The sequence below is a fragment of the Nannobrachium achirus genome, assembly GCF_963921795.1.
Source record: "Nannobrachium achirus genome assembly, chromosome: 10".
Taxonomy (NCBI): Eukaryota; Metazoa; Chordata; class Actinopteri; order Myctophiformes; family Myctophidae; genus Nannobrachium; species Nannobrachium achirus.
Window position 1 is genome coordinate 63,790,559 of NC_137819.1, and position 26,334 is coordinate 63,816,892.

General features: G+C 41.6%; 1 protein-coding gene across 1 annotated transcript in view; it reads left to right on the forward strand.

Moving 5' to 3' along the window:
- Nucleotides 1-800: 800 nt before the first annotated feature.
- Nucleotides 801-26,334, forward strand: part of LOC308293222 (NACHT, LRR and PYD domains-containing protein 3-like) — a gene marked incomplete at both ends in the record, with an annotated part of 49,662 nt that continues 24,128 nt past the window's right edge. The window contains 11 exons of the mRNA XM_080735658.1: nt 801-832; nt 3,013-4,764; nt 6,266-6,442; nt 10,863-10,921; nt 11,754-12,053; nt 12,153-12,195; nt 15,118-15,249; nt 16,501-16,550; nt 18,221-18,729; nt 22,615-22,708; nt 23,271-23,625. Of these exons, the coding sequence (XP_080591784.1) occupies nt 801-832; nt 3,013-4,764; nt 6,266-6,442; nt 10,863-10,921; nt 11,754-12,053; nt 12,153-12,195; nt 15,118-15,249; nt 16,501-16,550; nt 18,221-18,729; nt 22,615-22,708; nt 23,271-23,625 (3,503 nt within the window). The remainder of the gene's footprint in view (nt 833-3,012; nt 4,765-6,265; nt 6,443-10,862; nt 10,922-11,753; nt 12,054-12,152; nt 12,196-15,117; nt 15,250-16,500; nt 16,551-18,220; nt 18,730-22,614; nt 22,709-23,270; nt 23,626-26,334) is intronic.

Consider the following 26,334-nt stretch of genomic DNA (forward strand, 5'->3'; position numbering starts at 1 on the left):
GTTTGATTTGATCATTGCTTAGTCAATTATGAAGGGATTTCAAATCGCGATTTCGGTTTGAAAACGATTAACCATGCAGCACTAGTTCTTTTCTGCTGAGGAGGGGGCGGTGGGGGCCTTTTTGGTCGACAAGGGCCTTACGCAGTCTGCGTAGTCTGCGTATACAGCCCGCCGGCGCTGCAAGTAATGCTGTTACTGTAATCACTTTACCTTTTTGAGTACCTAACACGTTAGTTTTGCAATAGAGTAACCTAACACGTTAGTTTTGCAATAGAGTAATTGGATACTAAGTTAGTTTGTTTTCCAAAATGGCATTACTTAGTTACATTGAAGACCTACAATATATTTCCATGTTCCTTCTGTTGCCACAAGGGAAAAGGAAAACAGAAGAATTGGCTTTTTCATTCTCATGAAGTGGAAACTATTTTTTTTATGATTCCAGAAGTCTTCAGCACAGAGCAGAGTCTCCAACACCCAGCTGTGTGTCTATGAAGAGTGACCGGTCTAAAGGCATTCCTCCTAACTTCAGTGAACCTGGACCTCCACACACACAGTATGTCAATCCTCCTATACAATTATGACTCTATACAATATACACAACACTATAACACTATATTATGCTGTGCTGTACACAACACTACTAGAATAACATCGTTATCATTTGTCCAATGTCAGTATATGGTTAATTAATGGTTATTAAGGCTGATATATTCCTACGATCCATACATCCATCCTAAAATGGAAAAGAAAAGGAAGAAAAGAAAAGAAAATAAAAAAAAGAAAATAAAAGAAAGTGAATAATGGTCAGCCTCTGTCTGCAGCAGTGTTGGAGGTAACATGTTACAAGTAATGCTGTTACTGTAATCACTGTTACTGTAATCACTGTTACTGTATTCACTGTTACTGTAATCACTGTTACTGTAATCACTTTACCTTTTTGAGTAATCAAGCAACCCTAATTGGATGCTAAGTTATTTATTTTTATATTACCTGCTTAGTTACATTGAAGACCTACAGTGTATTTCCATGTTCATTCTGTTGTCACAAGGGAAAAGGAAAACAGAACAATTGGCTTTTTCATTCTCATGATAATTGTAGAAACCTTTTGTGTGTGTGTGTGTGTGTGTGTGTGTGTGTGTGTGTGTGTGTGTGTGTGTGTGTGTGTGTGTGTGTGTGTGTGTGTGTGTGTGTGTGTTGTGATTCCAGAAGTCTTCACCACAGAGCAGAGTCTCCAACACCCAGCTGTGTGTCTATGAAGAGTGATCAGTCTATGGATTTACCTGAGACCTTCAGTAATGAACCTGGACCTTCAAACACAAAGTAAGATCACTGAACTCTGTGAACTTTAACTGGAAAGACAACAAGAATGAATCCACATAGAAACAATGCAACATATAAACTAGCTTTACATTGGTTGTACTAATAAACAGGACAAAAGAAGGAAACACAAACTTTAAAATTGTGGACATGAAATATGCATTAATATGATAATTGACAGTTGTTGTGTCAAAGATCTTTGAAAGCTGATCAACGACCCTGTCACCTTGGCCCTTTAAAAGAGTTGGGTGACTCATAGTTGTCAGTTATAAAGGGTATCTGGAGATTACCTTTGCGGTCTGGTTTAATGGTTTCCAGTGGAAATACGCTTAGTCTTTTCATGGATCTCCTTTTAGTAGACCTTGTACCAGTGAACTGTACCGTCATGAAACTGTACTTTTCCTATGCAAACTTCTAATAAAGTCTTCAATCAATCAATCAGTCTGCAACTTGTGGCGACGTTATGGTTCTGACAGGAGAAAGTGTTGTGTGTAATATCCATTATCTCGTGCATTCTTATGAAATCCAAACTTTGCGTTTCTCTGTCACGGGGGCATTTCACAGGAGAACATCAGCGCAGTATGAATGAGTCTGATTAACGGTGGTAATTATTATATTTCATTGGAGCTACGTACAGGTCTACGCCCTTGGAGACCTGGCGCTCTAGGAAAGGCCTGTTTGGCCTCTCCCAATGGGCGGCAAAAAAAGAATACATCCACAAAGAAATAATTAAAAGAAAACAAGAACTATAACATTGTGGAGATGAAATATGCAGTCATTTGACAGATGACAGGGGTTTTGTCAAAATGGCTCACCTGTCAGTAAGGACAACAATGGATATGGCTTAACCAGTCAAAACAATTGACAAATGCACACATTATATCTTTGTAATTTATGAATGAAAGAGTTATGAATATACAATAGTTCCATGACAGAGTGCAGATTATTATCAATGATGTTATATTTCATATTATATTATATTATATATATATAAATACTATTATACAGTAATATAATGTCTTAATGTCTCCACAGAGAGAGGGAGAGGAGTGGTCGTGTTGTGACAGAGCAGGCGTCCAAGGGATCCAGAACCACACCTGGACTGAAGACACCCAGTCACACCAGCAGTGGACACAGTAAGACTGGACACAATGTACATTAATTAACACAGTTAATAACTGAAATGTTTGAAATGACAGAAGACATTGTCAGACTAAATGTCCACAATGTGTCATCAGTATCCATGTTTAAATAATGATGCTAAACATGTATCAACTCTGTATGAAAACCAGTGATCCACTGTTGTTTCTTTTACCTGTTTTTCTTAGTTTTATTAACCACTTAAACCCCTTATGTTGTTTAGTGGAGACCCTCAGGGCTCTATACTAGTGTATTTTCTTTTTGCACTCAACATGAAATATCTTTGATGAAAATACAGATCAGCTTGTAAGCTTGTAGATCTGCTATTTTCTGTCAAAGTTTTCCTCAGAATACGGAAGCTGGTTTAAGTGGTTAAATTAATAATGTGCATACACAGCTGTAAGGATGTAAAGTTATAAATTCAACTGAATGTTTAAAATGTCTTCATTGTCTTCTCATAGCAGGTGTCAGTCCGCAGGAGGTTCTAAAGGTTTATAAGGTCGGTTTGAACCGTCTTGATCGTGTGACATACGTCACTGAAGTGCCCTCCCTCAGCAGCATCTACACAGAGCTCTACATCTCAGCGGGAGAGAGTGAAGGGGTTAATACCCAACATGAGGTCTGGCAGCTTGAGAAAGCTTCCAAGAAGAAGACCCTCCATGACCAATCAATCAAATGCTGTGACATCTTTAAGCCCCTCCTCCTTGGCAGAGACAAACCCATCAGAAGAGTTCTGACCAAGGGCATCGCTGGCATTGGAAAAACCTTCTCTGTGCGTAAGTTCACTCTGGACTGGGCAAGGGGTTTGGAAAATCAAGATGTCATTCTCCTGGTTCCCTTCTCATTCCGGGAGCTGAACTTGGTCAGAGATGAGCAGCACAGTCTTCTCTCACTGATCCATCGTTTCCACCCAGAATTAAAGAAGGTCACAGCAGAGCAGCTCGCTGTCTGGAAGGTTGGCTTCATCTTTGATGGTTTGGATGAAAGCAGGTTTCCGCTGAAATTCAAGAACATTCGCATTGGTTCTCGTGTCTTCCAAGAGAATGACATTGTTTCTGATGTCACAGTGACATCATCAGTGGGCTTGCTGTTGACAAACCTCATCAAGGGGAATCTGCTCCCCTCAGCCCTCCTCTGGATAACGACCAGACCCGCAGCAGCCAATCAGATCCCTCCTGATTGTGTTGACATGGAGACAGAAGTACGGGGGTTCACAGACCCCCAGAAGGAGGACTTCTTCAGGAAGAGATTCAGTGATGAGAAGCTGGCCAGCAAAATCATCTCACACATGAAGACATCAAGGAGCCTCCACATCATGTGTCACATCCCAGTCTTCTGTTCGATCACCGCTACCGTTCTGGAGGACATGTTGAAGACAGACGAAACAGAACAGCTGCCCACGACCCAGACTCAGATGTACAGCCACTTCTTGTCGGTCCAGACAAAGAGGAAGTGGAAGAAGTATGATGACAGTCATGATGTGAATCAACAGCAGCTAATGGAGAAGGACAGGGAGGTTCTTCTGAAGCTGGGCAGGCTGGCTTTTGAACATCTGGAGAAAAGCAGTGTCATGTTCTACCAAGAAGACCTGGAAGAGTGTGGCCTTGATGTGAAAGAAGCCTCGCTGTACTCAGGAGTGTGCACAGAGATCTTCAAAGAAGAGACTGTTCAATCTGAGAGAAAGGTCTACAGCTTTGTTCATCTGAGCATCCAGGAGTTTATGGCTGCAGTGTACCTGTTCCACTGTTTCACACAGAAGAACATGAAGGTACTGGAGACATTCCTGGGAGAAGAACATGAAAGGGAGTTGAGGAGGATTATGATGGGAGGAGGACACTCGCTGGCCCTGGCAGTCTTCCTGAAGAGAGTCATGGAAAAATCCCAGCAGAGTAAAAATGGCCACCTGGACCTCTTTGTCCGCTTCCTTCATGGCCTCTTACTGGAGTCCAACCAGAGTCTGTTAGGAGGCCTACTGGTTCAGAAAGAGAACCGTCCAGAAAGCATCCAGAGAGTCATTAACAACCTGAAGGAGATGACCACTGAAGATCACTCTCCTGAGAGAATCATCAACATCTTCCACTGTTTGATGGAAATGAACGACCACTCAGTACTTCAGGAGATCCAACAGTACCTGAAGTCAGGGGACAGATCAAAGACAGAACTGTCTCCATCCCAGTGTTCAGCTCTGGCCGCCATGCTGCTGATGTCAGAAGATGTTCTGGATGAGTTGGACTTGGACAAATACAACACATCAGAGAAGGGGCGACGGAGACTGATCCCAGCTGTGAGGAACTGCAGAAAGGCTCGGTTAGTAGTCATGTGAATAGAAACATCCTAGAGTAAAGTTATCATTACAGTCAACACTATAATTTGAAACTAAGGTTGACACAAACGTTCCAATAATACTGTCTGTGTAACAGTGACTGGTGGTATTTTGTGTACGTACAAATTCCACAATAAAGCAGGGTAAATGATAGAAAGATGAAATTCAGGGAAATTGTAAGTGTGCTTGTCGTGACGCACGAGGAATCTGCTGGGAATATTAGATACTGTGATGTCATTTATATTAGATACTGTGATGTCATTTATATTAGATACTGTGATGTCATTTATATTAGATACTGTGATGTCATTTATATTAGATACTGTGATTTAATTTACATTAGATACTATGATGTCATTTATATTAGATACTGTGATGACAAGTGAAGCATGACCAAAAGCTTCACCTTTCTGTTGTTCAGTCGTCCAACCTGGATAACATTACCCAGAAAGTTTACAAAACACAGCTTCACTTTGTTGGGAAAACATTCTCTGAGTGAATACAATAGTGTGTTGCTATAGCAACCACACTAACTAAACTAAGAGTCTAAAATCCCTGCTGGTTGAACCCACCAGACCAGTGGTTTGAACCCACTGACACGCAGTAGTGGAACTGAAAATAAAATAAATCACACCCAGTGTGAAGTTAGCAGTGCCTTTTAGGATTTAATTACGTCCTTCCGGACGGACATACACACAAAGCCAAATGTAGGAGCGATTAGCACCACTCAAAAAGGACCAGATCATTAGTATTTCCAATGGGTCTCTTTCAGTCAGCTCTTTACATTTCTGCTATATTCTTTACTATAGGTTTGCTTCTAAATAAAGAGCCAAGTACAAGTACAAGTTCAAAGGCATCAGATCAAAAGCTTACAATGCTTCATCATAAAACCTTCACAGCTTGTGGAGGAGTCCTTAAACAACAACAACAAGCATTGTGAATTGACAATATATAATATCATATGGGTGGTAATAATAATAGTAATAATAATAATAATATACATTTCCTGTTAATATTCTTAAAGATATGTTGTTTGGGTCCAAAGTGTTGTGCTTGGCGGCTGAATAAAACTGCCATTACCAATGCTGTAGTAAAGCAGACTATCTCAATGGAAAACGTATAAACAATGTGTGTCGGTGCTCTGCCTCAAAGCCAGCTTGAGGAGACAGGGATGAGAAATAGAGAGACTGAATGATGGTCTCTAGCAGCTTGTTTGTAAAGCTTTTATGCAGTAAATATGCAATGTAGTTCAGTCTTCATTCCACACATTTAACCGCTGGCTGCTGATATCTGTGATATCAAAATTGCTATCTTCCTCCATACAGTCATTCTGTGCTGTCAAGTGGTGTCGTTTATTCCACACTCTGCTCCGCTAAATACTGTTTATGTCTGCTTAACTACATGGGAGATCTTTTATTTAACTCCCATGACAGTGAACTATGTATAATTTGTTTTGATAATCTCTTATTTAATCTGCCTTTACAGACTTGTTGGCTGTAATCTCAGAAAGACAGAGGTTGAAGTTGTGGCTTCAGCTCTCAGCACTAATCCTTCCCATTTGAGAGAATTGGACCTCAGTGAAAACAACCTGAACGACTCAGGACTAGTGGAGCTGCTCTGTGAAGGACTGAAGAGTCTGCACTGTAGACTCGAGATTCTACGGTAAGATACATTTACCTGATTTATTTTGATCACTTCTGTTTTATTATGTACTGTATTATAATATGAATTCTGTGGTGATGTATAAATAGTCCGGGAGCCGTGGGGGTGAACGTGGATTCGCCTGTAAAAGTTTTTTTCTCAACTGATTCTTGTAGCTTGGGGTCACCTCTTAAGGATTCAAGAGGATGACCAGTGATATCCATTGAGCATATTTTATTATTAACCCCATAATGCCTGAAACATGGGCTCCCATTGACTTTCTATACAGGAGGAAAATACCCAGAAAAAGAATATTTTTCTGGGTATTTAAGGAGGATCTGAGGGGTCTAACTAGGGGTTTGTCGTGATGCTGAATCCATTGCAGGCATTTGTTTTACAAAAAAAACATTCCGTGGGCTAGAAATAGCCTCAGAAAACAATACACGTATGGGTGAGTATTCATGTTAGTCGGAGGCCTTAGGGTTTTTTTTTCTCGTGCTAATCAGTCTAAAAGTGCAAAATTTTGCACAGATGTACCTCAGGGCATGCTCTAATGATTTAGCTAGGGCGCCTGAGTCGGCGACCTTCGGGGTCACCACAACACCCACAAAACTCTGAAAAGTGATGACTCATCACTTTTCATCACTAAAGTCGATGGGAGCCCAACTTGATTTGGCTGCTGTGGCGACCCCGAATGTCGCAGACTCGGGCGCCCTAGCTAAATCATTAGAGCAAGCCCTGAGCTACATCTGTGCAAAATGTTGAACTTTTAGACTGATTAGCACGAGAAAAAAAAACCCTAAGGCCTCCGACTAACATGAATACTCACCCATACGTGTATTGTTTTCTGAGGCCATTTCTAGCCCACGGAATGTTTTTTGTGCAAAACAAATACCTGCAATGGTTTCAGCATCATGACCAACCCCTAGTTAGACCCCTCAGATCCTCCTTAAATACCCAGAAAAAAAATCTTTTTCTGGGTATTTTCCTTCTGTATAGAAAGTCGATGGGAGCCAAATAATAATAATAATAATAATAAATGCTCAATGGATATCACTGGTAATCATCTTGAATCCTTAAGAGGTGACCCCAAGCTACAAGAATCAGTTGAGAAAAAACTTTTACCAACGAAACCACGTTCAGCCAAAAATCACCCTTTTTTTCCCGGACTGACCCCAAACATGTTTGAAAGTGTAATACCCTATAAGGCAAATGTATAGGCTACGTCATTATCATATATAACAGGATAGCACATCTAAAATAGCTGATCTACAAGCTCACAGTGCGTTGAGGAAACAACGCTTGTGAGCTTGTAGATCAGCAATTTTCGACGTGTGACCCCAAGGGGGTCCCCAAATTATTTTGTGTGGTCCCCAAATGATTAGCTTAATGCGCAACATACAGCATAAGTCTACACAGGTATATGCACAAAATGTAAAATGTAATGGCTTAAGATCTTGTAAGAAAACAAATGGCCAAATTGTCAAATATTACAGAAGGAAGAGGCAAACATTGTGAAAATAGCAGATCTACAAGCTCACTGCGAGGCATTGTTCCAAATGTGTGTCAGGGTGGGGCATAGGCGGCGGGTGAGCCAAACGTTTGGCGAGGCTGCACCCCGCCGAACCCCCCCCCGGTGGAGGGGGGGCGCGCCTCCACCGGCTGTGTCAGACACTGCCTCCATGCCATTTATATACAAGAATACAGCGACCCAATCTGACCTATCTGACACAATGACAACAATCTGTAGGTCTACACAATAGACAACAGTATGCACACACATCACATCTTATGCAACCAAATTACGCACGGTGACGGCGCAGCCGCGCGCGCACACACACACACACACACACACACACACACACACACACACACACACACACACACACACACACACACACACACAATTATTCTGTTGATACAGGCTTTCAGCTGCGCGATAGAGAGGAGAAGTCCTAACAGTTGACCTGTTCAGGCAATAATACTCACAGATGAAGTGTTCCACTTCCAGAATCAGAAAGTATCCGTGATGATGATAATATCATTGTATAGTTTCCTCGCTGGCGTAATTGTCCAATGTCGACGTCATGATGCCTTTGTTTGCTTGTGCATCGCTGCCTGTCTCATTTGAAAGTGTCTGTGGTATATTTTAGTTGATACAAATTACAAAAGGTTTTGAAAGTGCGCGGTCCACTGCAGCCATCATCACTACACTTCTCACTAAACGTAAACAAAACAACATTGTCTGTCTGTGAATGCTCTTCCTGTTGTCCTTCACAATAAAGTGTCCCCCTTTACTTCTTCCCAATGTGTGACATTTTACTCAGAAAAATAACAGGAAATAGGTGTAACAGAGGCAGCGCGATGACGGTCAGGCAGATTGACGTTCATTTGGACTGAGACTGTCAGTCGGAGGCTGACGGCCGGGTCCCCGCGGTTCATATATTATATAATTTGCAAAATACCCAGCGTAGCATTTGGGAAGGCACAGCCTACCCTGGCCTTATTGACCCGCCGCCTATGGGGTGGGGGTCCCCAGTTCATATATGATTATCAATCAATCAATCTGGTGTTTCATTCTTCATTCAGACTGGCTCACTGCAACTTGTCAGAGAGATGCTGTGAACTTCTGGTCTCAGCTGTAAGCTCTCATCCCTCCCTAAGAGAGCTGGACCTGAGCTCCAACATGATGGTGAATGTTCCAGTCCTGGAGAACTGCAAGTGAGTAGACTTGAGCTGTGTCCATGTTAGTGCACTGAATGTGCAGTGTTTCCCTCATGTGTCTCTGAACAGAGTATTCACTCTGACACAAAGTCACAAATAGATCTGTACATTCGTGTATTTAGTAGGGCTGTCAAATTTAACGTGATAATAACGAATTAGCGCCCATTCCTTTTAACGTGTGATCTGTATGCTGTGGTGTTTGAAACGTGGTCCGCTACCGTGGCTGTGAGTGCAAGGGCTCATCGGTGACATAGCGTTAAGGATAACACCTTCTAACGCTATGGACCAAAGTTAGAGAATGTAGAAATGTGTCCCTGCCATTATTTACACCCTGCAAAGTGTAAATAATAACTTAACTAGACTGCAGAGAGAACAGTTTAGTGCCTTAAAGAAACTAGTACTTGTGGTTGAGAAATAACAAGACATAGCCTATCCAAGATAAATCTGCATAGTAAAGTTGCATCAAGAAGGGATAAAAGGAGAGTGGAGTTCTCTAGAGGTTAAGGTGGAGTCTGAGGAGGAGATGAAATCCAGACTGGGCAGCAGTCAGTACTGTATGTCTGGATGGGCTGCAGGACCAAGATAATGATAGGAGAAACACTGTAGTGTCAGCTAGTGGAGACGTTGTGTTAGACACTGAGACATTGATGCATTGTTGTTCTACTTCCTGCAGAGTGAAACATGGAGGAGAAGATTGGCTTAATCCTCAACTCATTACCAGATGTGAGTATCTGTCACACCCACCAGTTCACCTGGTTTTCACCTTAGCACCACCCACCACCCACAAGTGTACCAGGTTTTCACCTTAGCACCACCCACCTGAACCAGTCCCTCCTCCTCCTCCTACAACAAGACCACCCACCTGTCCTAATCCCTCCTCCTCCTCATGACAGTACTGCCCATGGCTCTTCCCAGTTGTTTACAAAATGCTCTAGAACAGTGATTGTAAACCTGGGGTCTGGGGACCCCCAGGGGTCCTTGAGGGAGTTCCAAAGGGTCCAAGGCAAAATGTGTTTAGTGTCAAATTCAGTGTAACCAGTTGAAACCTATATACAGATTGGCTATTTGAAAATAGCAGATCTACAAGCTCATGTGACACGATTGTAGATCTGCTATTTTCAAATGCATAATTGGATTAATCTGGTTACACTGATTTAGCTATTCTCTGTTTTCAATTCATCTTGGGGATTCTTCCCCCTTTTCCTCTCTACATTTTAATTTGGTTTTAGTTTACATGAAAAGGTTTAAGAACAAGGTTCGATATATGGCACTCAATCAACACCTATAACTTTTAGCCTATGGGATATAGGCTTTAAAAACTGTGCTCTCATTTTGTACATTCATTGGAGCCATCTCCACCATTCTATTTCCTAAAAAATATATTTATTTTCACCTAGGAGTACTTCATGTCCATAGCTGATAAGTGTTGAGTGTATTAGGCAATTCAAAAACACGTCAACTGGCTCTAGCCTCTATCTATGCCCAAACAGTGTAACTCGAGTGGGTCCCGTCTGGTCGGCAATGTCCAATTTTCTTATTCTTATGAAAAATGTAGCAAATCCCAAGTTTACTTGTGTTGGGCTAAGATAGTGAAGCAGTGATCATCAAACACACGAAGGGGGAGAGGGCTGAGGGAATCAACCTGTCTTTGTAAACACAATTCAACCATTGATCTCATTTGTCAGTGTCAACTGGTAAAGTGTGAAATGTTTGATAGCTGTCAGCAGCATCTGGGCACAGAGCATAGAGCAACCTGGCGTTTCTCTGCCCACAAAGGTTGTACTAATATAATGAAATGATGAAGAGGGGAGGTGCGTGGGTGGGTTCGATTATATTACGTTAGTTAATCGCTCTTTTTGGATTGGCACTTTTTACCCCCAAGGTTTCATCCTCCAGGAAGAAACCCAAATACAAAGGGAATACATAATTGCTCATAACAACCACACCAGGGGGTCTAATGAAATACTGTCAACCTCCTAGACTCATGAAAACCAGAAAAAGAAAACTATGGCACCACCTCTTTAACATTTCATAAACTATTACAGGGATCTTCAACATTTTCAGGCCAAGGAACCCTTAGTTGAGAGAGAGACAAAGCAGGGACCCCCACAACCTTGTCATAGATTCCATATGTTTCCATAAGTGTATTTTGGATTTGTGTAAATTTGAGTTTTCAGATATTTAATCACTTGAACTGTCAATACTTAATAAACTTGACCTTTGACCTGCTTTGTGTGTGTGTGTGTGTGTGTGTGTGTGTGTGTGTGTGTGTGTGTGTGTGTGTGTGTGTGTGTGTGTGTGTGTGTGTGTGTGTGTGTGTGTTTGTGTTTGTGTGTGTGTACCCGTTCTTACTACCCAGTGAGCACCGGAAATAGTTTTTAACCAACAGAGTGAGGACATTTTTGGAAAGTGAGGACTAAGTTGCGGTCCTCACTAAATTTAGGGGTTGTGTTAAGGGTTAGGGTTAGAGTTAGAGTCAGGATTAGGGGTTAGGTTTAGGGTTAGGGGTTAGGGTAAGGCCACAGGACTTGCATAAAAATGAATGGAAGTCAGTGCGCGCTCATGAGTGTGTTTTGTATTTAATGTTTCTGTGTTGTTTTCTCATCAGATTTCCAGAGTTTAACAGGGAGGAACATGAAGATCCTGGAGACATTCCTGGGAGATCCTGTATATTTCCTCTCTGACTTCCCAGAAGCTGCTATGAAAGAATCCATGGAGAGTAAAAATGTCCACTTGGACCTCTTTGTCCGCTTCCTTCATGGCCTCTCTGTGAAGTCAAACCGGAGTCTGTTGGGAAGCCTATTGGAACAGACAAAGCGCAGTCCATGGGAGATCCAGAAAGCCACCAACAACCTGAGGGAGTTGTTAAAAGATGCCTCTCCTGACAGATGTGTCAACATCTTCCGCTGTTTGATGGAGATGAACGACCACTCATTACATCAGGAGATCCAACAGTACCTGAAGTCAGAGAACAGAACAGAGAAACTGTCTGAGACCCTGTGTTCAGCTCTGGCCGTCATACTGCAGACATCAGAGGAGGTTCTGGATGAGTTGGACCTGGACAAATACACCACATCAGAGGAGGGGCGAAGGAGACTGATCCCAGCTGTGAGGAACTGCAGGAAGGCTCGGTTAGTAGTCATGTAGTCTCACGTGGCCAGACTGTTGACTCCCACGATTTGCAAAAGCTCCGTCATACAGTTTGGGGCAAAGGAGGTCTTTGGATGAGTGGAAGTGAAGCCTCCTCCACACTTTCACAAATCACAACCTCCACCCCTCATTTCTCACATGCCCCTCTTCTAGCGCCACCATGAGGTTGCCGACCTGGCGATCGCTTATCTCCCGATTAGAGAGTCTTTCTGGTTTTATATAGTGTATATATAAAACGATTCGTCAACGACTCTCATTAGCTTTTGCTGAACTGATGCCACTGGTCATAGTTTTAGTCATCATATCTTAGTTTTTATTTAGTTTTGTCAGTGAGAAAAGGTAGTTGTCGAAAAGTTTTCGTCAGTTTTATTTTTATTAGTTTATTTGTGGTGTTCAGAAAAAAAAAAAGCAAACAACTATTTGCACCGCATTGGATATTTGCTATCTCTGTACCTGTGATGCTCTGTGTGGGAGCTTCACTGGTATTTCCTGCTTCTGTCTCTTGTCTCTTCACATAACCTCCATATTGTAGCTTATGAAATGTTTGAATATTGGGGGAAATGCAAACTAACGTTGTGTCGGTGCTCCGCCTCGAAGCCAGATCAAAGCTTGCAGCTGTGGCCCAGCTTGAGGAGACAGGGATGAGAAATAGAGAGACTGAATGCTGGTCTCTAGCAGCTTGTTTGTAAAGCTTTTACACAGTCTCATTTCACACCTGGTTGAAAGCTTTAATATAAAATGTTTTATCTTCCTCCGTACAGTCATTCTGTGCTGTCAAGTGGTGTTGTCTATTCCACACTCCGCTCCACTAAACACTGTTTATGACTGGATAACTAGATAGGAGATCTTTTATTTAACTCCCATGACCATAGCAGTGTATAATTTGTTTTGATAATCTCTTATTTAATCTGCATTTACAGACTTGTTGGCTGTAACCTCAGACAGACAGAGGTTGAAGTTGTGGCTTCAGCTCTCAGCTCTAATCCTTCCCATTTGAGAGAATTGGACCTCAGTGAAAACGACCTGAACGACTCAGGACTAGTGGAGCTGCTCTGTGAAGGACTGAAGAGTCTGCACTGTAGGCTGGAGATTCTACGGTAAGATTCATTTACCTGATTTATATTGATCACTTCTGTAATAGGCCTATGTACTGTTTTATGTGAATGTAATATGAATGCTGTGGTGAGAATGTATTAATAAGCTTGATATCATGATAACCCAAGCCTATGTGCCTGAGTAGACGTTAAAATGACCCCAATCATGTTTGAAAGTGTAATATCCCTTTAAGGCAAATGTATACGCTACGTCTTCATACAACGGGATTGCGCATAAAAATAACTGATCTACAAGCTCACAACGTGTCGAGGACACAAAGCTCATGTGAGCTTGTATATTTGCTATTTTGAACGTGTGACCCCAAGAGGGTCCCAAAACTATTTTTGGGCGTCCCCAGCTTAACCCTGCAAGGCCCAATTAATTTCTACTGGCCAAAAAAAAAAAAAAAAAATCAGATGGTGTTGTAGGAGTCCTAATCACAGGAAAATGTAATTTAAAAAAATTAATAATGTTTTTGTAAGGTTTTATAGCTATAAATCATAAATCATGCTCTAATTTGCATATTGGGGATATTTTTCACAATATTAACATATGCACGTGTTCTAGACATTCTAATGATCACGAAAAAAAATATTACAGGCATTTTACCACTGTTTTAGTGAGGAATAGCTTCAGTTAAAAAGCTGTGGCCCAGCTTGAGGAGACAGGGATGAGAAATAGAGAGACTGAATGCTGGTCTCTAGCAGCTTGTTTGTAAAGCTTTTACACAGTCTCATTTCACACCTGGTTGAAAGCTTTAATATAAAATGTTTTATCTTCCTCCGTACAGTCATTTTGTGCTGTCAAGTGGTGTTGTCTATTCCACACTCCGCTCCACTAAACACTGTTTATGACTGGATAACTAGATAGGAGATCTTTTATTTAACTCCCATGACCGTAGCAGTGTATAATTTGTTTTGATAATCTCTTATTTAATCTGCATTTACAGACTTGTTGGCTGTAACCTCAGACAGACAGAGGTTGAAGTTGTGGCTTCAGCTCTCAGCTCTAATCCTTCCCATTTGAGAGAATTGGACCTCAGTGAAAACGACCTGAACGACTCAGGACTAGTGGAGCTGCTCTGTGAAGGACTGAAGAGTCTGCACTGTAGGCTGGAGATTCTACGGTAAGATTCATTTACCTGATTTATATTGATCACTTCTGTAATAGGCCTATGTACTGTTTTATGTGAATGTAATATGAATGCTGTGGTGAGAATGTATTAATAAGCTTGATATCATGATAACCCAAGCCTATGTGCCTGAGTAGACGTTAAAATGACCCCAATCATGTTTGAAAGTGTAATATCCCTTTAAGGCAAATGTATACGCTACGTCTTCATACAACAGGATTGCGCATAAAAATAACTGATCTACAAGCTCACAACGTGTCGAGGACACAAAGCTCATGTGAGCTTGTATATTTGCTATTTTGAACGTGTGACCCCAAGAGGGTCCCAAAACTATTTTTGGGCGTCCCCAGCTTAATGTGCAACACACAGTATAAGTGTATACAGGGTATCTGCACATTTATAAAGGTACAATTTATTGACTTTGAAACCAAATTGACCAAATTGTCAAATATTCTGGAAGGAAGCGGCAAACATTCTGAAATAGACGATCTACAAGCTCACTGCAAGGCATTGTTCCAAGTGCTTGTCAGGGTGGGGGTCCTCAGTTCAAATATGATTATCAATTAATCAATCTGGTGTTTCATTCTTCATTCAGACTGGCTCACTGCAACTTGTCAGAGAGATGCTGTGAACTTCTGGTCTCAGCTGTAAGCTCTCATCCCTCCCTAAGAGAGCTGGACCTGAGCTCCAACATGATGGTGAATGTTCCAGTCCTGGAGAACTGCAAGTGAGTAAACTTGAGCTGTGTCCATGTTAGTGCACTGAATGTGCAGTGTTTCCCTCATTTGTCTCTGAACAGAGTATTCACTCTGACACAAAGTCACAAATAGATGTGTACATATTTGTGTATTTAGTAGGGCTGTCAAAGTTAACTCGATAATAACGAGTTTGCGGCCATACCTTTTAACGTGTGATTAGCGCACTGTGGTGTTTGAAACGTGGTCCACTCCAAGCGCCGTGGTCCACTCCAAACGTGTTTGGTTAAACATAACATAAGGTAAATGTGTTGTAATTTGATTAAAAATAACATGTCACAGAAACAAACTTGTAGCTTATTATCTCCAAAGTAAAGCCTGACTAAAGGGCTGTCCATGCTGTCTCCGACCACCAAACGTTTTGCAGCTTTCCCAACTCAGTTGGTGACAGTATGGACAGGCCTTTAGACTTTGTCGTAAGACGTGTTGTATGCCAAAACTAGCTGATCTTCTAGCATGCAAGGTGTGATTTTGCAGATTGGATATTTCCACTTGCGGAAACTTGCAGGATGTGAGACGTTCAGTTCAGAAACGTTTGCCTTCACAATAAAAGCCTAATTGTTTGCAATCATTACTGCAATGTTACAGTTAGTAAATCAATATGTCCATCTCTTGGGCTTGAGCTCTGGTCCTTAGTGTTAGAAGGAGTTCTCCTTAACTCACTAAGGAAAGTAGGCTTTCAACATCAGATCCGTCTTTGTTTTTTGTGAGTAGCTAAAGTCTTTTTTTTTAAAGACTACATATGAGAGGCTGAGCAGGCTGGGCTACCGTGGCTGTGAGTGCAAGGGCTCATCAGTGACATAGCGTTAAGGATAACACCTTCTAACGCTATGGACCAGAGTTAGAGAATGTAGAAATGTGTCCCTGCCATTATTTACACCCTGCAAAGTGTAAATAATAACTTAACTAGACTGCAGAGAGAACAGTTTAGTGCCTCAAAGAAACTAGTACTTGTGGTTGAGAAATAACAAGACATAGCCTATCCAAGATAAATCTGCATAGTAAAGTTGCATCAAGAAGGGATAAAAGGAGAGTGGAGTTCTCTAGAGGTTAAGGTGGAGTCTGAGGAGGAGATGAAATCCAAACTGGGTAGCAGTGAGTACTGTATGTCTGGATGGGCTGCAGGACCAAGATAATGATAGGAGAAACACTGTAGTGTCAGCTAGTGGAGACGTTGTGTTAGACACTGAGACTTTGATGCATTGTTGTTCTACTTCCTGCAGAGTGAAACATGGAGGAGAAGACTGGCTTAATCCTCAACTCATTACCAGATGTGAGTATCTGTCACACCCACCAGTTCACAAGTGTACCAGGTTTTCACCTTAGCACCACCTACCTGAACCAGTCCCTCCACCTCCTACAACAAAACCACCCACCTGTCCTAATCCCTCCTCATTCTCATGACAGTACTGCCCATGGCTCTTCCCAGTTGTTTACTAAATGCTCTAGAACAGTGAATGTAAACCTGGGGTCTGGGGACCCCCAGGGGTCCTTGAGGGAGTTCCAAAGGGTCCACAGCAAAATTTGTTTAGTGTCAAAGTCAGTGTAACCAAGTTGAAACCTATATACAGATTGGCTATTTGAAAATAGCAGATTGTAGATCTGCTATTTTCAAATGCATAATTGGATTAATCTGGTTACACTGATTTAGCTATTCTCTGTTTTCAATTAATTTTGGGGATTCTTCCCCCTTTTCCTTACAACTCTACCTTTTAATTTGGTTTTAGTTTACATGAAAAGGTTTAAGAACAGTGTTTGATATATGGCACTCAATCAACACCTACAACTTGTAGCCTATGGGATATAGGCTTTAAAAACTGTGCTCTCATTTTGTACATTCATTGGAGCCATCTCCATATTCTATTTCCTCAAAATTATATTTATTTTCACCTAGGAGTAGTGAGTACTTCATGTCCATAGCTGATAAGTGTTGCGTGTATAGGCAATTCAAAAACACGTCAACTGGCTCTAGCCTCTATCTATGCCCAAACAGTGTAACTCGAGTGGGTCCCGTCGGGTCGGCAATGTCCAATTTTCTTATTCTTATGAAAAATGTAGCAAATCCCAAGTTTACTTGTGTTGGGCTAAGATAGTGAAGCAGTGATCATCGGAAAAAAAAAAGAAAAAAAAAACTACACACGAAGGGGGAAAGGGCTGAGGGAATCAACCTGCCTTTATAAACACAATTCAACCATTGATCTCATTTGTCAGTGTCAACTGGTAAAGTGTGAAATGTTTGATAGCTGTCAGCAGCATCTGGGCACAGAGCACAGAGCAACCTGGCGTTTCTCTGCCCACAAAGGTTGTACTAATATAATGAAATGATGATGAGGGGAGGTGCGTGGGTGGGTTCGATTATATTACGTTAGTTTATCGCTCTTTTTGGATTGGCACTTTTGACCCCCAAGGTTTCATCCTCCAGGAAGAAACCCAAATACAAAGGGAATACATAATTGCTCATAACAACCACACCAGGGGGTCTAATGAAGTACTGTCAACCTCCTAGACACATGAAAACCAGAAAAAGTAGAAAACTATGGCACCACCTCTTTAACATTTCATAAACTATTGCAGGGATCTTCAACATTTTCAGGCCAAGGAACCCTTAGTTGAGAGAGAGACGAATCAGGGACCCCCACAACCTTGTCATAGATTCCATATATTTTCATAAGCGTATTTTGGATTTGTGTAAATTTGAGTTTTCAGATATTTAATCACCTAAACTGTCAATACTTAATAAACTTGACCTTTGACCTAGTGTGTGTGTGTGTGTGTGTGTGTGTGTGTGTGTGTGTGTGTGTGTGTGTGTGTGTGTGTGTGTGTGTGTGTGTGTGTGTGTGTGTGTGTGTGTGTGTGTGTGTGTGCGTGTGTGCACGCGCGCACGCGTCTGTGAATGCATGAGTGTGTTTTGTATTTAATGTTTCTGTGTTGTTTTCTCATCAGATTTCCAGAGTTTAACAGGGAGGAACATGAAGGTCCTGGAGACATTCCTGGGAGATACTGTATATTCCCTCTCTGACTTCCCAGAAGCTGCTATGAATAAATCCATGGAGAGTAAAAATGTCCACTTGGACCTCTTTGTCCACTTCCTTCATGGCCTCTCTGTGGAGTCAACCCGGAGTCTGTTGAGAAGCCTATTGGAACAGACAAAGAGCAGTCCATGGGAGATCCAGAAAGCCACCAACAACCTGAGGGAGTTGATAAAAGATGTCTCTCCTGATAGATGTATCAACATCTTCAACATCCTCCAGTGTTTGACGGAGATAAACGACCACTCATTACATCAGGAGATCCAACAGTACCTGAAGTCAGAGAACAGAACAGAGAAACTGTCTGATACCCTGTGTTCAGCTCTGGCCGTCATACTGCAGACATCAGAAGAGGTTCTGGATGAGTTGGACCTGGACAAATACAACACATCAGATGAGGGGCGAAGGAGACTGATCCCAGCTGTGAGGAACTGCAGGAAGGCTCGGTTAGTAGTCATGTAGTCTCGAGTGGCCAGACACCTCCACCCCTCATTTCTCACATGCCCCTCTTCTAGCGCCACCATGAGGTTGCCGACCTGGCGATCGCTTATCTCCCGATTAGAGAGTCTTTCTGGTTTTATATACTGTATATATAAAACGATTCGTCAACGACTCTCATTAGCTTTTGCTGAACTGATGCCACTGGTCATAGTTTTAGTCATCATATATTAGTTTTTATTTAGTTTTGTCAGTGAGAAAAGGTAGTTGTCGAAAAGTTTTCGTGTTTCGTCAGTTTTATTTTTATTAGTTTATTTGTGGTGTTCAAAAAAAAAAAAGCAAAAAACTATTTGCACCTCATTGGATATTTGCTATCTCTGTACCTGTGATGCTCTGTGTGGGAGCTTCACTGGTATTTCCTGCTTCTGTCTCTTGTCTCTTCACATAACCTCCATATTGTAGCTTATGAAATGTTATAATATTTGGGGAAATGAAAACTAACGTTGTGTCGGTGCTCCGCCTCGAAGCCAGATCAAAGCCTGCAGCTGTGGCCCAGCTTGAGGAGACAGGGATGAGAAATAGAGAGACTGAATGCTGGTCTCTAGCAGCTTGTTTGGAAAGCTTTTACACAGTTTAGGCAGTAAATATACAATGTAGTTCAGTCTTCATTTCACACCTTTAACTGCTGGTTGAAATCTTTGATATCAAATGTTTTATCTTCCTCCGTACAGTCATTCTGTGCTGTCAAGTGGTGTTGTCTATTCCACACTCTGCTCCACTAAACACTGTTTATGACTGGATAACTAGATAGGAGATCTTTTATTTAACTCCCATGACCGTAGCAGTGTATAATTTGTTTTGATAATCTCTTATTTAATCTGCATTTACAGACTTGTTGGCTGTAACCTCAGACAGACAGAGGTTGAAGTTGTGGCTTCAGCTCTCAGCTCTAATCCTTCCCATTTGAGAGAATTGGACCTCAGTGAAAACGACCTGAACGACTCAGGACTAGTGGAGCTGCTCTGTGAAGGACTGAAGAGTCTGCACTGTAGGCTGGAGATTCTACGGTAAGATTCATTTACCTGATTTATATTGATCACTTCTGTAATAGGCCTATGTACTGTTTTATGTGAATGTAATATGAATGCTGTGGTGAGAATGTATTAATAAGCTTGATATCATGATAACCCAAGCCTATGTGCCTGAGTAGACGTTAAAATGACCCCAATCATGTTTGAAAGTGTAACATCCCTTTAAGGCAAATGTATACGCTACTTCTTCATACAACGGGATTGCGCATAAAAATAACTGATCTACAAGCTCACATGAGCTTTTTGTCCTCGACACGTTGTGAGCTTGTAGATCAGTTATTTTTATATTTGCTATTTTGAACGTGTGACCCCAAGAGGGTCTCAAAACTATTTTTGGGCGTCCCCAGCTTAATGTGCAACACACAGTATAAGTGTATACAGGGTATCTGCACATTTATAAAGGTACAATTTATTGACTTTAAAACCAAATTGACCAAATTGTCAAATATTCTGGAAGGAAGCGGCAAACATTCTGAAATAGCCGATCTACAAGCTCACTGCAAGGTATTGTTCCAAGTGCTTGTCGGTGGGGGTCCTCAGTTCAAATATGATTATCAATTAATCAATCTGGTGTTTCATTCTTCATTCAGACTGGCTCACTGCAACTTGTCAGAGAGAAGCTGTGAACTTCTGGTCTCAGCTGTAAGCTCTCATCCCTCCCTAAGAGAGCTGGACCTGAGCTCCAACATGATGGTGAATGTTCCAGTCCTGGAGAACTGCAAGTGAGTAAACTTGAGCTGTGTCCATGTTAGTGCACTGAATGTGCAGTGTTTCCCTCATGTGTCTCTGAACAGAGTATTCACTCTGACACAAAGTCACAAATAGATGCGTAGCCTACATATTTGTGTATTTAGTAGGGCTGTCAAAGTTAAATCGATAATAACGAGTTTGCGGCCATACCTTTTAACGTGTGATTAGCGCACTGTGGTGTTTGAAACATGGTCCACTCCAAGCGCCGTGGTCCACTCCAAACATGTTTGGTTAAACATAACATGAGGTAAACGTGTTGTAATTTGATTAAAAATAACATGCCATGAAAACAAACTCGTAGCTTATTATCTCCAAAGTAAAGCCTGACTAAAGGGCTGTCCATGCTGTCTCCGACCACCAAACTTTTTGCAGCTTTCCCAACTCAGTCGGTGACAGTATGGACAGGCCTTTAGACTTTGTCGTAAGACGTGTTGTATGCCAAAACTAGCTGATCTTCTAGCATGCAAGGTGTGATTTTGCAGATTGGATATTTCCACTTGCGGAAACTTGCAGGATGTGAGACGTTCAGTTCAGAAACGTTTGCCTTCACAATAAAAGCCTAATTGTTTGCAATCATTACTGCAATGTTACAGTTAGTAAATCAATATGTCCATCTGTTGGGCTTGAGCTCTGGTCCTTAGTGTTAGAAGGAGTTCTCCTTAACTCACTAAGGAAAGTAGGCTTTCAACCTCAGATCTGTCTTTGTTTTTTGTGAGTAGCTAAAGTCTTTTTTTTTAAAGACTACATATGAGAGGCTGAGCAGGCTGGGCTACCGTGGCTGTGAGTGCAAGGGCTCATCGGTGACATAGCGTTAAGGATAACTCCTTCTAACGCTATGGACCAGAGTTAGAGAATGTAGAAATGTGTCCCTGCCATTATTTACACCCTGCAAAATGTAAATAATAACTTAACTAGACTGCAGAGAGAACAGTTTAGTGCCTCAAAGAAACTAGTACTTGTGGTTGAGAAATAACAAGACATAGCCTATCCAAGATAAATCTGCATAGTAAAGTTGCATCAAGAAGGGATAAAAGGAGAGTGGAGTTCTCTAGAGGTTAAGGTGGAGTCTGAGGAGGAGATGAGATCCAAACTGGGCAGCAGTGAGTACTGTATGTCTGGATGGGCTGCAGGACCAAGATAATGATAGGAGAAACACTGTAGTGTCAGCTAGTGGAGACGTTGTGTTAGACACTGAGACATTGATGCATTGTTGTTCTACTTCCTGCAGAGTGAAACATGGAGGAGAAGATTGGCTTAATCCTCAACTCATTACCAGATGTGAGTATCTGTCACACCCACCAGTTCACCAGGTTTTCACCTTAGCACCACCCACCTGAACCAGTCCCTCCACCTCCTACAACAAGACCACCCACCTTTCCTAATCCCTCCTCATTCTCATAACAGTACTGCCCATGGCTCTTCCCAGTTGTTTACTAAATGCTCTAGAACAGTGATTGTAAACCTGGGGTCTGGGGACCCCCAGGGGTCCTTGAGGGAGTTCCAAAGGGTCCACAGCAAAATTTGTTTAGTGTCAAAGTCAGTGTAACCAGTTGAAACCTATATACAGATTGGCTATTTGAAAATAGCATATTGTAGATCTGCTATTTTCAAATGCATAATTGGATTAATCTGATTGCACTGATTTAGCTATTCTCTGTTTTCGATTCATCTTTTCCTTACAACTCTACATTTTAATTTGGTTTGAGTTTACATTTTGCAAAAGTATATTTATTTTCACCTAGGAGTACTTCATGTCCATAGCTGATAAGTGTTGCGTGTATAGGCAATTCAAAAACACGTCAACTGGCTCTAGCCTCTATCTATGCCCAAACAGTGTAACTCAAGCGTGTCCCGTCGGGTCGGCAATGTCCAATTTTCTTATTCTTATGAAAAATGTAGCAAATCCCAAGTTTACTTGTGTTGAGCTAAGATAGTGAAGCAGTGATCATCAAACACACGAAGGGGGAAAGGGCTGAGGGAATCAACCTGTCTTTATAAACACAATTCAACCATTGATCTCATTTGTCAGTGTCAACTGGTAAAGTGTGAAATGTTTGATAGCTGTCAGCAGCATCTGGGCACAGAGCATAGAGCAACCTGGCGTTTCTCTGCCCACAACGGTTGTACTAATATAATGAAATGATGATGAGGGGAGGTGCGTGGGTGGGTTCGATTAAATTACGTTAGTTAATCGCTCTTTTTGGATTGGCACTTTTTACCCCCAAGGTTTCATCCTCCAGGAAGAAACCCAAATACAAAGGGAATACATAATTGCTCATAAGAACCACACCAGGGGGTCTAATGAAATACTGTCAACCTCCTAGACACATGAAAACCAGAAAAAGTACAACACTTTGGCACCACCTCTTTAACATTTTATAAACTATTGCAGGGAACTTCAACATTTTCAGGCCTTAGTTGAGAGAGAGACGAAGCAGGGACCCCCACAACCTTGTCATAGATTCCATATAGTTTCCATAAGTGTATTTTGGATTTGTGTAAATTTGAGTTTTCAGATATTTAATCACTTGAACTGTCAATACTTAATAAACTTGACCTTTGACCTGCTTTGTGTGTGTGTGTGTGTGTGTGTGTGTGTGTGTGTGTGTGTGTGTGTGTGTGTGTGCGCGTGCGCGCGCATGAGTGTGTTTTGTATTTAATGTTTCTGTGTTGTTTTCTCATCAGATTTCCAGAGTTTAACAGGGAGGAACATGAAGGTCCTGGAGGCATTCCTGGGAGATCCTGTATATTCCCTCTCTGACTTCCCAGAAGCTCCTATGAATAAATCCATGGAGAGTAAAAATGTCCACTTGGACCTCTTTGTCCGCGTCCTTCATGGCCTCTCTGTGGAGTCAACCCGGAGTCTGTTGAGAAGCCTATTGGAACAGACAAAGGGCAGTCCATGGGAGATCCAGAAAGCCACCAACAACCTGAGGGAGTTGATAAAAGGTGTCTCTCCTGACAGATGTATCAACATCTTCAACATCCTCCAGTGTTTGACGGAGATAAACGACCACTCATTACATCAGGAGATCCAACAGTACCTGAAGTCAGAGAACAGAACAGAGAAACTGTCAGAGATCCAGTGTTCAGCTCTGGCCGTCATGATGCAGACATCAGAGGAGGTTCTGGAAGAGTTGGACCTGGACAAATACAACACATCAGAGGAGGGGCGAAGGAGACTGATCCCAGCTGTGAGGAACTGCAGGAAGGCTCGGTTAGTAGTCATGTAGTCTCACGTGGCCAGACTGTTGACTCCCACGATTTGCAAATGCTCCGTCATACAGTTTGGGGCAAAGGAGGTCTTTGGATGAGTGGAAGTGAAGCCTCCTCCACACTTTCACAAATCACAACCTCCACCCCTCATTTCTCACATGCCCCTCTTCTAGCGCCACCATGAGGTTGCCGACCTGACGATCGCTTATCTCCCGATTAGAGAGTCTTTCTGGTTTTATATAGTGTATAGTTGTCAACGACTCTCATTAAACCCCCCGACTTGAAGACAGCCCTAATTTAGTTTTAGTAATATTTTAGTCAGCTGAAAAGTTACTCACTTTCTTTTAGTCTGGTTTTATTTGACTAAATACCATAAAACTATAGTTGACTAAATCTACAGTTGATTTAGTCGACTAAATAGCTTTTTGGCGGGCCGTGATAGTGTTTTTACTCCGCTGTGTGCTGAAAATAACAGATCTACAAGCTCACAACATGTCGAAGCACCACAAGTTGAGAGCATGTAGATCTGCTACTTTCTGAGAGAGTGACATCTGCACACAACTAAACAAAAAATTACTTGTCTTTTAGTTCTGGATCTCTTCTCCACTAGTCCCTGCCTAACAGTTTTGTTGAGGAAATAGTAAGTATATTTAGTCATAGTCAGGGGTGTCAATTGGGTATGGCAGGGGTATGCAGCTGCCATACAAAATAAGTTACTTTTAAATATAAATCCATGAATGTCTCTTTGTCTATCTGCGCAGTAAAATAACTACAAATGCAGAATTTAACAAAATGGTCACTTTAACAAGGTATTATAATTATATTCTCCACACTTGTAGACTATTCTTATCAGCTTGACAGAATGGTATATTCCCAGGTTCCGCAGGTCAGCTGCACAGGAGCAATACATTATTTAATTGTGGCACCTTTACTAACATGCTAAGTTTAGCTGCACTTGAACAACCATTCCAGGCTGCCATATCCAGCCCAAGAATCTGTAGAAACCTGTGTAAAAAACTGACAAAACTCGTTTTTGTTTTGTTTTTTGTTTTTTTGCTGCGGGGCGTTGTAAGCATGTAGATCTGCTATTTTCACAATAGAACCGTGTTATACAAAATGTAAGGGCTCTTTTCCATGAGGACTCCCATCTTTGCCATACCCTAGCTTTTGCTGAACTGATGCCACTGGTCATAGTTTTAGTCATCATATCTTAGTTTTTATTTAGTTTTGTCAGTGAGAAAAGGTAGTTGTCGAAAAATTTTCGTCAGTTTTATTTTTATTTGTTTATTTGTGGTGTGAAAAAAGAAAAAAAGAAAAAACTATTTGCACCTCATTGGATATTTGCTATCTCTGTACCTGTGATCATAGGCGATTCTAGCCTCTTCCAGCAGGGGGTGCACGACCTCTATTACCTCATGCACAAATTGCGGATATTAGCGGTTTTGTAATGTTGTTTTAGCGGATTTCTGCAGTTAATTTTGTACCCAAATGTAACACAATATAAACAAAAAAAAGTGTAAAACAGGTGCTTCTTTTTCTAGACACCATATGTCTATCTATAGGATTTATTTACTTATTTTGCAGACAGAGGCAGCACAGCCAGGACATATAAAGCCAAACATCAAGTTAATCATCATTCATCAAGCAATCAAGCAGTCATTTACAGTGTCAAATAAGCATTTCACAAAAACAAATAGTAGACACATCCTTATTACACAATGAACTGCAGCCTCCGGGTTTTGGCACTTGCAAACCTTTCAATTATTTTCTGCACTTTAATTTCGTGTATTTTCTCAATCTGTAAAATGCCTATATCTGACACTCTTTTATCAGTCATGGTTGTCCGTAAATACGTTTTTAGTTGTCTCAAAGTAGAGAAGCTGCGCTCAGCTGAAGCACTCGTAACTGGTATGGTGAGGTACAGTGTGTAGACGTGTTTTAATGTACCAAATGAATCATAATTATGCATTCCCTTCTCTTGAAAAAAAGCAAGTTTCTTTTCAAACAGTGTCGTGTCCTCCATTTCTTTTTTTTTGCGCACATTCTCTTCAATATAACGAAACAGTTGAAAAAAGGGAACATAATAGACTATGCACTTGGAGGGAGTACAACAGCATTGTGTAAACAGAGATGTGTCTTTATGTACCTGTCCTCCTGAAAGCTTGCTCGGCGTTCTCAGAACCAAAGGCCCGACATGGAAAGCAGAACGCCCGGTCATGGCGCACGCTATACTCCAGCCAGGCAAAATCTTTAAACCACTCCTTTCTGAATTTGTGTTGTTTTTCGCCAGCGGCCTTTAATGGACATTCTACATCTTCTGGCTGATATGGACCCAAAGCCAAAAACTGCTTGGCTTTATCCGGGCCATGGCAAGGGTCTCTTTCATGAACAAAGTTGGCTTCATTTGGCTCCTCTGGGTCTGGGCCTGGGGTAACAACAGTTGAGTCTGGAGTGGGGCTTGCTTGCTTGCTGTGGAGGAACCGGGGCCTCGGTCTCCGGCAACGGCGAGCCTTCCACAGTGATGTCGGTGGCT